We start from the raw sequence: 15127 nt of genomic DNA on the forward strand, positions 1-15127 counted from the left end.
GCATCCATTCAATGTCTCTGTTCTTCTGATCATCATCCTCTCTGTCACTGAGCACCACAGTATTGCAACTAAAAATAAAACAGTTTAAGAAATGAAAAGGACTTCATGTGTCTCATAAAAGAAACACTGTTAAAGCTGAATGTCAGAAAGTGTGCTTATGTTTATACACTAGAGGGGGCTAAAGATCATTCTCACGCTGAGATGAGACGCAGTCTACAGTTTATTCCAGAACTTGTGAAATTGCAGGAATTGGAATAGTATCTTAATTAATCTGTTTATCTCTCCAATTTTTTTTTTTTTTTTAATTAGTAGAGAGTGTCACTCCTAGCAGTATAAAACATTTAAAGAAAAAGCCTGTTACAAAGGCACCCCTGATTGAAAGAAGTAAAAAAGGACACTTTGTGGAAAATTGTCTCTTCACCATACAATACATTACAGACAATATGCACATATAAATAAGACATACAGCTCTATTTAATATATATATATATACACACATACTGGCATATAATCCTGCTGTGCTGTACATAAAGCAAGATTGATTTGATATTGTTTCAATGTTGATTCAATGTAAAATAAGTGATTTAATTTAAAGCTGCAGTCTGTAGTTTTTCCTCTCTGTCCGAAATCTGCAATTGCAGTTATTCGCGGAATTATCAACTTCGGGACTGTAAATCTCGCCTCGTAGGGGAAAATTAAAACATTACCCTGGAAGACTTAAAAGCGAAAGGATCCAGTGCTTTGAGCCTCAATATACATGTTATGTGCATATGTTTTACCTTACACTATTTTAGGATATACTGCAGGAATAGGTAGCGTAGGCTTCAGGTGAGTATGTCGATACGGTGGCTTCCTGAAGTGCATGTGATGAAAAAACTCAAATTCACATCCCCACCAACCTAATCCCAATAGTGCAGGTGAGGCGCTCCTACCCCAAGGTAAGTTAAAAAATAACTGTCAAATGTCTTAATTTTAACAATTAGTAATTTATTTTTCTTCCCTTAGGAAATGATATTCCTCCTGGAAGGATATATTTCAATAGCATAAAATAACAAAAAGTAACAAAAATAAAATAGTTATTCGGGATTTCTTGTAAAACCTTCAAATGGTTAACACTTGAAAAAAAAAAAAAAAACTCTTTTAACACATCAGAAATGTTTCCTGACAATTAATTTCAGTATAGATGAATATCAGATGATGTCACCAACGTCTCCACACTGACGTCACTCACTTCTAAAACTTGTCTGCCGCCATTTTGAGTACCTGATTCACGTCAGTCGCAAAGGAACTAAATAGCTATATCTTCTTGTGCGGTGGGGTGCAACAACAAAAAAGGAGACCCCAAAATATCCTTTTACAGGCGAAAAAAGACGCCGTAATTTGCGGGTGGGGCGAGTGGGACATATCCCCACCACTTTTGAAACAGCTCGCGGCACGAATGTACCAATACAAATAAACAAAACATCTCCAGTTAACTAGCAGAGCATTCATTTCATTTGTTTGTTAAATAATAGGCGATCTAGCGCTGAAATGTGTTGTTTCTGAAATCAACTGATCAAAGTGCTCGTTGCCGCTGCGATCAGTGGCACGGATAACTTACTGTGTTTGTTTGTGGCTCGCGCACAGTCTTCACTCTGACGCGCGCTTCAATGTGGAGAGACTCTCTATTCGTTCCGGTGAAATTACAAAACAAACTGAACACAAATTCACAGTTTTGATGAGAAAAAAAACAAACCTATACGAGTGCGGATTAGAACCTCTGACACGCTTGGCAAAAGTTCTGCCCCTGGACCATTTAAATACGCACTTAAAATAGTCGGATCAGCATATAATATCATTGAATGCCAGGATTGGTAGTTCGGTAGCAGTGGACAGAGACTGTAAGTACATATCAGGTATCGCGTAGGGATCACACCCTAACGATATTATTTTTTGAAAGTAGCGTTTCTTTTCATGGCAGTCGAAGTGCGAAATGTTGTCTTTCATAGCCATTTACTGTATCCGTACGAAGCTGTAAATAGTAGCAAGATAGCTAGTTAATGCTTGTCGGTACCATAGACAGTACTCAGTAGGTACTCAAGATGGCTGAAGGAAACAGGATAAACAAGAACAGAAAAAAGAGAAACACAAGAACTACAACTGACTTCAGCCACAGCCTCAGATGAACTGAATCAACTGAAGAGAAAAGAAGAGATTTGATCTGTGAAGATCTCAGCAGAGGAGGATTAAACAACTCCACAAACAGCATTACCAGCTTCACTTATTACTAACCAGACTGACTTTATTTCTGGCAGACGTCTACAAAAGTTTTTATTGAGAATTATCAGAGGTTTAGATGTTGATATTTTATTGAAAATATTTGGTCACCGTTATGGTGATCAGTGTTTTTTGGGGGGGGCAGTTTGACTCTTTACTTGACTTTGATTTTTATGTGAGTTGGTGGTTATTGTATCAGTGTTTATTATTGTGTTGTCCCAGATCTGGAGATTATCAAGTGATTATCAAGTGATTTAGTTTTTATCATCATAAGGTAGAATGATTCACTAAGCTTATCACTAGTGGTTACCCAGATGTTTCGGCCCACATCTGGCACATGTGGAAAGATGATCTGGCCCACATGCAGCGTGGAATGACGGCCCTTGGGCCCGCTCCTGTTTGCCAGATCTGGGCCACAAGCAGGCCATAGCAATGCCACATGTCAGCCAAGAGCAAAGAAATAAACCAGAACTGGACATTATCTGAGCCACAAAATCTGTGTATATTAAATATGGAGTCATCTCAGCTTTAATAAGCCTGTTAACAAGCAGAATCACTGAAGGAAAGAAGAGAACAGAAAAAGAGACGAGCAGAAACACAAGAACTACATTTAAATCTCTGAAGATCTCAGCAGAGGAGGATTAAACAACTCCACAAACAGCATTACCAGTTCTCTTCTTTCCTTCATACACGACTTTCAAAAGCGGCATTAGGTCGCTATAGTGTGGACTTGTGACCGAGGGATTAGGGTTTCATTTGGGACAGAGCCTTAGAGATGGCGTGGATTTAGTGTGCGTGATGTGTACTGCGCTATGGACAGTCTTGCACACTTACTTCCCGTCATGTGCACACGCTCTCAATTGACCAAGACTGCAAGTGTGAGTATTTGGACAGACCCAGAAAACATCCCCATCGCAGAAGAGAGAGAAAGAGAGACCCGTTTAAGAGTTTGATAATCTTTCTCTGACACAGATCTGCAAACTTTACTGTCATGGTTCTCATTTGTTCTGAAGTGCACGTTCGCATAAAGCATGCTGATCCTTACGCTTCAAAGGAGAAAAAATGGTTAGGATTAAAACACCAGTGATTACATCATCTGTCACCACTTATTCATCATGATTTTGTAACCCGTTTTGTCAGAGATTGTCACTTCCTGTATTCCTTTTTGGTGTTAGCACTATTTAAAAGAAACCATGACTATCATTCAATCACAGCTCATCTGTGAACACTTGCTGTCACACATAAGAGTGAATAATGGATTTAGAGGACATTTATGTAAATGTTGAAAATGATGATATTAAGGACATAACTGGACCTCAAACACAGAATCACAGCCAGGACGAAGGAAAAGATCGAAAGTGCAGTAAGTAGAAAGTTTCATTTGAAGAAGAAATGGCGTTGTTAACTTTTGAGGAATCTTTTTTTCAAAGAACAACGTGTCCATATTTAAAACATAGTTTTTGTCAAAAAGGCCTGTGTATTGTCTAAAAATAAAGGTGGATTTATTTGAGCCTATATTTCTAATAATATGAATTCTAAGTGAATTGGTTGTTAACTGATATGTGTGTGTTTTGTCTCTGTTTGTCAGGAGGACGCAGGTGTTTGGTGTTGCTGACAGTGTGTCTCGGGCTCATTTGTGTTCTTCTGCTGGTCTTCATCACACTCCAGCACATCACCATCACAGATTTAAAAGAGACCAACGAGAAACTGAAGAAAGATTCTGGACAAGGTCAGAACAAATCTGTTTTTGTGCAAGTGGTTTCTTTTAAGATACAGATTTGAAAATAAGTGTTTATGTACAAGAATATGTGTGGTCCAGTTTTTTTTTCCATGTCCAACGAGGAGATGAACTGGAATAACAGCAGGCAGTACTGCAGAGATCGAGGAGCTGATCTGGTCATCATCGACACTGAAGAGAAGCAGGTGAGTTTGTGTGAGTGACTGTTGAAGGAGTTTACTTTAAAATGAAAATTAGCCCATGATTTACTCACCCTCAAGCTAGGTGTATATGACTTTCTTCTTTCTGACGAATACAATCAGACTCATGATAAAAAAAAAAAATGTCCTGGCTCTTCCAAGCTTTATAATGGCAGTGCCTTGCAACCAATAGTTTGAAGCTTAAAAAAGTGAATCCATCCATCCACCATTAAAGTGCTCCACACTGCTCTGGGGGGTTAATAAAGGACTTTTTTTTTTGTACGAAAAATATTCATATTTAACATGTTAGAAGATTCTAGCTTCCGGCCAAATGAACATACTCAGTCTACTTACGCCTAAAGCGCAACTTACACAACTTAATATAACTCCGATTGTATTCGTCTGAAAGAAGAAAATCATACACACCTAGGATGGGCTTGAGGGTGAGTAAATCATGGGCTAATTTTCATTTTAAAGTGATCTACTCCTTTAATCAATGAGTGAGAGCAATCTCACTTATTCCTGTCTTTATTCACACACAGAAGTTCATAACTTCATTCATCAAGGAGAGAGTGTGGATTGGTTTGTCTGACGAGAACAAGGGCAACTTGACATGGGTGGACAATTCACCACTGAAACAAGGGTAAGACTTAAAACACTTGCTTAAAACCACTGCTTATTAGTTTTAGTCATCATAAAATGTATTATACTCTTCTTCTCTGCTCTTTCACTTCTGGTTCATCTTCTGTACAAGTTTAGGACATGAACTGCTTGTGATGCTCATAATTCGTCATATGTTAAATGGTTAAAACGAATAATTAAACATTTCTTAATAATTCTGACACATTTTATTCAGGTTTTGGGATAGCTTTGAGCCGAATAGTCTTGATGAGAACTGCATTGAACTGGATCCTGGAAGAGACCCGGTGAACAACTGGAATGATCTCCAGTGTTCAAGGAAGATAAAATGTATTTGTGAGAAATAGGTTTCATGCAGTCTTGTCATGCTTTTACTTCTATTATCTTATGGAATCAATCTTATTTTGATCACATGATTCATTAGATTCCTGTCTTTCAAAACTCAGTTTATTTCATCATGAACTGTTTTCATGTGAAATTCTGCACTTTATCTGACGTGTTCATGTCTTGCTCCATCACTGACCATATTCTAGCTGTTATCGTGATGAGCCTCCTTTGTTAGTCAAAAATGTTGAGGAAAAAATCACTTTACAGAAGGTAAAGTCTCCCAGATTCCCCAGATCCACCCAATTATTCTGATATTGAGTGTCTGCGAAACTGTTTTTGAATTGCTTCTGTTTTAATAAAATGTTCACTTGCCGATTATCACCGCATTTTTGTTTTTATTTCATATTGAATGATTGTGTAGGATCTGCTTTATTGTGCTGTAGAGATTTCCTCCAGTCCAGCAGGGCGCAATAAAGAGCAGATTTAGCCCACTAAAGTGATCAGAGAGGAAGAAGAAGACATCAGATCCACAGCACTTGCTTCTGTCATTCAGTGTCTTTGCTGCATCTAGAGACGTTTTTTCCCCTCAGGATCCTGGGGAAAGGACGGATTTTGATTATTTCATTTGGTTATTTAAAACCATGTTCATGCTAATCCTGCACTAAATGATATGTTCTTCAAGATGTTCCAGCAATAAGTAAAAATGGATGTATGGCGACCGTCTGATTAGTTTAGAAGAGAACTAATAACCCCACCAAGAGAAAGCCCTGCTTCTTCACCTGCAACAGTTGAGGTCCTTTATTGTGTAAAGAATCGTCTTGACTCTGCTTTCACACTCCCGCTGGATTTACCTCAGACGTCCAGTGATTCGGGCAGTTTTTAAGAGGATCTCTTCCGTAAACACAAGGCCGATTTCTGTGGATCAGACCCTGTGAACCATCATGGCCAAGGTGCAGGTGCTAAACGTGGCTGTTCTGGATAACCCCAGTCCTTTTGGAAACCCGTTTCAGTTCGAGATTACGTTTGAATGCATGGAGGACCTACCTGAAGGTGAGAGATTTCACAAATTAACACTATTTAAACACGAACTTGGTAATTACTGTGTACATAGTCGAATACCGAAGGCTTTAGAAGCATTTTTTGCAGAATCATTATTCCTTAAACAGCGCGAATAATTCGAATAGACACGGTGATTTTTACGCGGGAAAAGTCTTATTGTCAGTTGTTAATGTTCACGCGCTTAATATTTTGGCGCCGGCGGGGAGTTCGATGACAGCGCGAGGCCGCCCCTCCTTCGCTGATTGGTCTGATTGTGGACCAATGTATTTGTGCTGGCTTTGATTGGTTGGAGGTTACGACGTCACGTGTCGGGAAACGCTATGAAGATTTGCGAGTTATGATTCGTTTTACTGGAAATGTTAAATTCGGTTCTATTACTGAATACATTTATTTTATAAACACAAATAAGCGAAGACTCTTGAAGTTATTAGTTAGCCTCTTTAATTTGTTTGGTAAATTGTATATCCATATGCAAAAATGTAACGTTACACTCTTAAACGCTAGTCCTGTAGAGTTTGAAAATATTTTTCAATCCCAGACTTGTAAATGATACCAAATATTTTTGTTGGACACTACAGTGATACCTAATCCGTTTTATTATTTATCTATGTATGTATATAAGTATAATGTAATGTTATTATGCCATTATATTCTGTACAAGTGTCTATTTGTTGCACGTACAATCAAAATATTGTGCAGGATTTATTTAGTCTCTTTTTTTTTAATTTGTTTTCAATTTTAGTTATGCCTTCTGGACATTTTTACATTACATTTTGCATTATCAGAGTTAAAAAAAGAGAAACATTGGGCATGTTTACACACAGTTTTTCACATAAAAAAAGAGGAAAACATGTTATTCAATTGTTTTCAGTTATAGCCACCAACTTAACAGTGATTATGATACTTAATGGCCAAACAAAATGCTCATTAAAAGTTGTTGGCATCAATTTGTAGGCCAAACCCTGAAGGCCAATTCACCTTTTAAGAATAGCAGTTTTTTGATAAGTGAGATAAGGTTTGTGGTTAACATTAATACATTTTGTTCTACAAATACAAAACCTTAAATAATACTCCTGATATCATAACTAAATATAAAACACAAAATACAAATATAATGACCACAAAGCTTGTCCAATTCGTCAAGCATGTAAACCCACATCCTTGTGGTAATTTTGCACTAAATGCTCAATTTGCTTGCAGCTGTTTTTACCACTGAACATCCTCTTTTGAGTTCATTGTATTGGAAAGACCTTGTGCAAATGTGAGATTTGAATATTTATAATAGCTAATCCTTCTGTTTCTCTCAGATCTAGAGTGGAAGATCATCTACGTGGGCTCTGCAGAGAGCGAGGAGTACGACCAGGTTCTGGACTCGGTTCTGGTCGGCCCGGTTCCTGCTGGAAGACACATGTTTGTGTTTCAGGTGGGCTGAAATACTTCTTCCTGGTTCGGTGCAGTTTGATCATCTTTCATCTCAGCTCTAAGCCGTATAATAATACCTTCTTGGTAAATAAATTGCAGTGCACTCACTGCCACCTAGAGATGCATTGAGAAAATGTGAATTTGCAGTAAAGTGCACAAATTGGATTAAAGAGGAATTTTGAGATTTGTCTCAGTTCCAAAAAAGTGCTAAACAATGAAACATTTTACCACTTACAATTAAAGATAGTTCTTGGCCAAATTAATATGTAAATTCAACTGTCCATGTCCATGCCTAGATGAGTCCCTAAGAAGTCAGTGAGGTTGTGCTTTATATGTGATAAGACTATCAGACAAGTTTATCTCACCAAATACACAGGTTATTTTCTGTTATTTTTAGGGGTGTTACAATATATCGTGTCCCAATATCGCGATACAAAAATGCATCAATATGTATTGTGTATAGTCCACCCAAAATGAAAATTACTGTGCGAAAAAGTTTTAGAATATAAGGTATAATAATGCAATAGGGGAATATATGTGGGTCCTGATAATGCCAAATGTCTTATGTTACCAGTAAAAAGTCTACATTATTTTAAATGTATCTAGTCAGTGACAGTGCACAAGAATATTCATCTAAAATAATTCTGTGCACTGGGTGTCCAGCACCAAGTTCAAGCCTATTCATTTACACACACAATGTAAAACCAAGTTTAGTATTTTAAACAACAGTACACTTTTTGTTAACCTTTTATCATATGTCTTGGAGTATCGCAATAATATGGTATCGTGAGTTCAGTATCGTGATATGTATCGAATCGTGACATGAGGGTATCGTTATTTTCAGTGTGTACTGTATAGATCTTTTGGAAACAGTTGAATGCATCATTATAATCTACTCAGATTATTCTTTTAGGGTTGAAAAGGGGTCTGAAAATCTCTGGTAAATATCCAGAAACTTTCCAAAACTTTCCCAAAAATCCTGGAAAGTTTCAGAAAATTCTGGACAGTTTCTGTAAACTTTGCAACCCTAGAGAAAGGGGTGTTTGTAGATATCATGTTATTTAATGAAGGCATCAGAGTGAAGGACGAGTTTCTGTCTCTCTTGACGTGATTGACAGGCGGACGCTCCAAACACTGGGCTGATCCCTGAGAGTGATGCGGTGGGCGTGACCGTAGTGCTGATCACATGCACCTATCGGGGACAGGAATTCATTCGCATCGGCTACTACGTCAACAATGAGTACACAGAACCCGAGCTACGGGAAAACCCCCCGGTCAAACCCGACTACACACAGGTGAGAGATTACATTCAGAATGAGCTTCAGCCGCTAATATTACAGCACACACACGCACACACACATAAAAGAGTAGGATTCCACAAATTATGGTTAATGCTGTTGAAAAATGAATGTACACAAACTAAAGAGTCAAATTAAGAATATTATAAAATAAAGCAATAAGCCCCTTGAAGCCGTGTTTTACAGTGAGTTTAGAACAGCTCAGGGCCGTTGTTAGGCTCGACGCGGAGCGGAGTAAAACCCCCTTATCTCTTCTAAATCCACTGTAAAACACGGCTTCAAGGGGCTTATTGCTTTTATAAAACGGTTACTCCATAAAATATTCATTTTAATATTTATTCATAAAATAAACACCAGCAACAAAAAATGTAACGTTATAACACATTTATTCCTCCGCCAAACAATGTAGTTCCACAGAGGTTGCTAAGCAACACATACAGCAACACAGAATCACAAACGGCAGTTGCGCAGTAATACTAATGTAGTGCGGTCACAGGTGTGTGTGTTTGTCGAGTAATTTACAACGGCTTCGAATCAATCAGAATCAAGGACTGGAACTATCCGTTTCATAATACTGTTGTGATTTTAAATGTCTTAAAGGTTTATTGATTTGCTAAATAATGAGCCATTATCTCAATATTTCTAATCATTAGCTATGGCTTTATCCAAAGTTGCGAATTTAACTTGCAGTGTCGCATACAACATTTGAAGTTGAATAGTCGATGAGAACAAAATCATCACTTTCTGATAAACTGGCGCCAAATATCACTAAGAAAAGTGTTAGTTGCTGCAGTTGGAGAAGCCACTGTTGGTCTTTTTTCATACATAAATGAAACTCAGTAGAGCGTTTGTCATACCTGCAAACTTGTCGCTTTTCGGCGACAATCGCCGTTTTCTTGGTCAATTGGGTCATTTACGTGAATCGCGTAGTCGCGTAGCAATCGTGTATTGTTTCTCACAGTAACTGCCATGCAGGCTAGAATTGCGAAACATTATTGGATAATTCTTATGATTGACATTTCTCTGGGCCAATTGGAATCTTAGCACTTGCGTCAGAATCTTGAAGCACATAGCGTCAACTGAGCTCGCCATTAGATGAGACGCCCGTGCGAGTCGAATGGAAACTCACGCATGAATTTTCCTGCATTGAACTTGTTTTAGCGCCCGCCAAAGTGAATTTTTGTCCCGCCAAAGTCTTATTTGATCGGTGAGTAATGTAGATGAACGGCTGCGTGTGTCACTGCGTGTGTCACCGTCTCCAAACTAAGCGCTGTGTTGCTCTCTCTCCCTCGCACATATTAATCAAAATAAATCGACACGGTGGTAAAAGGTCGGAAGACCAAAGTTTCATGTGGAGCATTCGGAGATATTTTTTTTTTTTTCTGAATTATTGCTGGGTGTAAATTGTGCTAAATAAGTTTCCTTATCTTCTCTGAAAAGCGTTCCGGACATTCAGCTGACATAAAACAACACTTTAATTGAACGAAATAAAACTATACAGTGATGAAATGTTTTCTATGTTGGCACAAATCTTGGATGTCCATGTCCTAACTGCTGGGATAATCACAACGCGCACGACACGTCCAATTCCCAAACTAATGACTCCTTTGAACCGATTCATTTTAATGAATGGTTAAAACAACTGATCTTTCCAGCAGTGAACTCAGGAGACGTCTGAATCGGTGTATAACTAATCAGTAACACTTTACAATAAGGTTCTATTTATTACATAAATTATATAAAAAGTACAGTTTGCTAACTCAAGCTTAACCTTTAAAATAAATAAAACCACTTTTTTTTTTTTTTTAAAGCATATGACTACATTTTTCCACACAGTGCTATCAAGAATCGATAAGAGAATCGTTAAAGAATTGGATCGATAATCAGAATCGTCAGTGGCATTATTATTGATAAAATCTTATCAATTCCCATCCCTATGTGAAGACAGTAAAATGATAATCAAACATTAAAGAACATACATGTTTTTTTAATAGTTTTTTTTTTTTAAGAGTTAAAAGATTAAAACATTTTGCTAACATGACTTATTGTGTCACTGTCAGTCTTTTTACATCAGTGCAAAACTAGGGTATGCAGATTAATTATTATGGTTATACATTATTCATCAGCATGCATTGATTAATCCCATGGCATGTAGCAAAAAAAAAAGTTAGCTCCCCCCCCCGGCGATACACTGTCACCTTTTTTAGTCTGAGGAGTTTGCAGGTCTGGTTTGTGAGCAGACTTCACAGTTACGTCTCTTGCAGCTGCGCACACATCGCGGCGGCAGAAAAACAGTGGTAACAAGTGGAGGAAAATGGGCAAAATCTAGGAAAAAAGAGGATGTCAGAATCAAAATGCATAAAAAGATGCTCTTAATTATAATAATAGTACAATAATATTCACATATGCAGTTTAGGGCTGTCACTTTTTATTCGATATTCGAATATGCATTCAAACATGACGTGAAATATCCGAAATCAAACTATAAATAAACTATCCGGTTTTTAAAGTGCCATGTTTTGCGCATTTTTTACAGTCTATGATAGACCGTTTGTTTTTTATTTTATTGTTTGCCATCTCATCCAGTAGCGGCCGCTCTAAACATATTGTAGCGTAGGCCCATCACCAAATCAAGCGAATAATAGCCAATAGCCAGCTTGTTTTGAAAATGGAAGATAACGACAAGACTAAAGATACCGCGCTGTAATTCCTGCCTATTACACACACACACACACACACGCACAGAAAAGACGCACGTCAGTATCGAGTTCTCTTTCGGGCTTGAACAAACCATAACACACAAATTATGCCAAATGTCCGTTTTGTCGAGTGTCCTCATAAGAGCAGTCTTAAATAATTTAAATAAAGTCTTAAATGAACATAGAGAAGTGACAAAAGTGACAGCCCTAATGCAGTTCATTGGTGGCATAATGTATTAGCCCTACATTTACAGCATGAAATAATAATTAACCTACCATTTTATCACAAATTCTGACATTTTCTTGCAATTGTGAGTTTATATCTCTTAATTCTGACTAGAGCCCGACCGATATGGATTTTTGGGCGCCGATGCCGATACCGATAAAAAAAAAGCCAGATACCGATATATCGGCCGATATTATTTATGTGTATATTATAATACAGTAGCAATATTATTTATGTGTATTATAGTACAGTAAGTTTGGACACACTTTCCAATTGGTGTGTACAAACTTTTGATGGGTACTGTATATAGAATACACAGTATAAACAGAATAAATATATAAACGTTTTGCAATGATCACTCAAATGTGGTGATCAAACACTTGTGACAAAGATATGTAATGGAGGCAGGGTGAATGATAGAATGAGAATTTGAGCTGTAACCAAACTAGTTTGCATTGCATTTTATATTATATTCTAAATACTGTTGCATAATCTTCACTAACGACTTTGTCTTTTAATTTAGTCACGTTATTTAAAACATAACTTGTATCAATAAATATATCAAAAGTGTCACTGACAAAACCTTATCTTCTATTTTTAATCTTAATTTCTCTAATATCTACCAGTGGAGGAAGAACTCAGATCTTTTTAGTAAAGTAAAATTAATAATATCATAATGAAAACGTTTATAATTACATATGTACAGTAGTTTTATACTATTTTAAATAAGTAGTAAGCAAAATGTACTAAACGTGAAACTAGGCTATAGGGCTGGACCCGAATATTTGAATATTCATTCGGTGGGTTGGTATTCGATTTGAAAATTTGACATTCCAATATTCGTTTTTTTTTTTTTTTTACATCTGGGATCCCCCGCGAAACGGTTCTCATTCGCGCTTGAATAAGGCCGGCGACACACTGACTGCGTGGCATGGCCATTTTTATTTCGGCTCCCATGTTAACAGGTTGGAGTTTGCACACTGCCTGCGTGAGACACGTGTCTCTCAGGCGCGGCTCGAGCCACGCGGAAAACGCATGCAAGCTAGAAATAGAACCGACGCGCAAGTGTTCCAGCAACTGGAGTGTTCTCTGGCTAGAGCGCAGAACAGCGGAGTTTGTATGGACGAAGTGCATGTCTGAGCTTGTGTTTTGGATTAAGCTGTGTTGCTTTGACATTGTGGAAAATAGAATAATAGAAACAAAATGTATTAGCCTTTTTACCCGTTATTATCAATCTAAATTAATCTCGTTTTTAATTTAACTTAATTTCGTTTTTCTTTAATTAAATTTCGTTTTTCTTTATTTAAATTTCGTTTTTTCTTTATTTAAATTTCGTTTTTCTTTATTTAAATTTCGTTTTTCATTTAAATTTCGTTTAATTTCTTTATTTAAATTTCGTTTTTCTTTATTTAAATCTACCCTTTACTGTGTCAGTAATTTTGTTAGTCAGAAAAATATTAGACTACCTTAAAAGTATTGCTTAATTTAACAGACCTGTGTGTGTGCGTTTTATATCACTAATGCAGTGTCCGTTCTCGGACGGGTTCTCTGCCCGCGTGAGGTGCGCCACTTCCCGCTTGCACTGTTCTGTAGTTTACTAAAAGTGTATTAATTCTGAACGTGTCGCATCTCGCGTGTCCATCTGGCTACTCTTAATGCAAAATGGCACTATATAAAGTGTTATAATTACATAAATTAGTGGAATATTGCTTGATGTTGTAACGTAGCAGAATGAGCTTTAACACTGTGTCTACACCGGACCAGGCCGTTATTTTTTTGCCAGTTCTTTGTGACAGCTTTTAGGTGCTTTATTAGCAGCGCCAGCGCCGTCCTTACATAAATCACTGCATCGCTGCATTTTTTTAAATATTAATTTATCGGCCATTATAAATGCCGATACCGATAGTTAGGAAAATGCCTTATATCTGCCGATAATATCGGCCCGCCGATATATCGGTCGGGCTCTAATTCTGACTTTATAACTTCATAATTTATAACAATTGTGAGTTTATATCACAATTTTCAGGAAAAAAAGTTTAATTTGCAGGATATAAACACAGTTCTGAGGAAAAAAGACAGAACAACGAGTTTCTATCAATTCTGAGATATAAACTTGAAATTATCTTTTTTATTCTTCCATAGAGGCCATTATTCCGAACCACTTTGACGACAGATTTTGCTCAGGCTTTTCAGAACGACCTTTTCAGATGCTCATCGAGGAGTTTATTCAGTAAATGTGTTTCCATCGTAGTTTATGTGCATGTTTTCTTATCCGATAACACATTACCCGCATCAATTGAGTGCACACGTTTTATTTATGCACATTTTTTGAATTTATGCATTTTTTTTTTTTATGCGATATCTCAAAATGCGCATAAAAATAGGTGACTAGAAACCAAATATTAACAGCAATAAGTAAAATTTAAATAAAATTATTAAAGCATATTTTACACACTGGTTTTTACAGAAAGCACAAAAAATTAATATAATGAATTATATACATCAATATAACAATAAATATAGATATTAATATATAATGTATGAAGAGTTTAGATGCAAAAGCCTCTTAAGTGCCATCTGAAATTTTCTTCTAGAATGATCATTTTTATCAAGCTTGTATATTTAAGTTCAGTAATTTCACTTAAATGGCAATGAAAATTACCTATTTTCATTGTCATTTAAGTGAAATTACTGAATTTAAATATACAAGCTTCATAAAAATTATCATTCTAGAAGAAAATTTCAGATGGCACTTAGAGGCTTTTGCATCTGAACTCTTCATATTTATATTGAAATTATGAATTTTTACAGGAATATGGGAAGCAGGAATACAAATGTGAGTTTAGGCACTCATACACATGATGCATGTTATATATTGAGAGTGTGTTTGTGTAACACAGATCTGCTGCATCTGAAATGTGGTAATGCCGGCCAGATCAAAGAGGCAGGTGGCGGCTGCTAATAGCCCAGTATCGTTTATAATTCATTAATTCTGCTAAACCATTCCGGATCGCTGCCATTGTGCGTGTTGTTCCCGAATCCCGTATTTCCATTAATCCCATTCTGTTGTGAATTAAGAGATTCTAAAGCCATTCAATGAATATGTAAAACTCATTTGACACATAAAGCAGGAGAATGGGAAACAGACACCACTACTGAGATATCATTTAATAATAATATATTGGTAACAGTTTACAATTAGGTTTCCATTTGTTAAAGGGATCATGACATGGATTTTTTAAATTATTTTAATATGTTCCTTGAGGTGTACTAATAATGTTCAA

General features: G+C 36.8%; 2 protein-coding genes across 2 annotated transcripts in view; both read left to right on the forward strand.

The window, feature by feature from the left end:
• Positions 1-3419: 3419 nt before the first annotated feature.
• On the forward strand, positions 3420-5517 carry LOC311077882 (CD209 antigen-like protein D). Its single transcript, XM_084106519.1, has 5 exons — positions 3420-3619; positions 3845-3985; positions 4076-4179; positions 4716-4816; positions 5030-5517. Exons 1-5 carry the CDS (start codon positions 3511-3513, stop codon positions 5157-5159), a joined length of 585 nt encoding a protein of 194 aa, XP_083962645.1. The 5' UTR covers positions 3420-3510; the 3' UTR covers positions 5160-5517.
• A 115-nt stretch (positions 5518-5632) lies between these two features.
• asf1bb (anti-silencing function 1Bb histone chaperone) overlaps positions 5633-15127 on the forward strand; it is a 14870-nt gene continuing 5375 nt past the window's right edge. Inside the window, exons 1-3 of the mRNA XM_084106518.1 lie at positions 5633-6189; positions 7506-7621; positions 8739-8915. Of these exons, the coding sequence (XP_083962644.1) occupies positions 6081-6189; positions 7506-7621; positions 8739-8915 (402 nt within the window). The 5' untranslated portion in view covers positions 5633-6080. The remainder of the gene's footprint in view (positions 6190-7505; positions 7622-8738; positions 8916-15127) is intronic.

Source organism: Abramis brama (genome assembly GCF_963993115.1).
Source record: "Abramis brama genome assembly, chromosome: 2".
NCBI classification, from domain to species: domain Eukaryota; kingdom Metazoa; phylum Chordata; class Actinopteri; order Cypriniformes; family Leuciscidae; genus Abramis; species Abramis brama.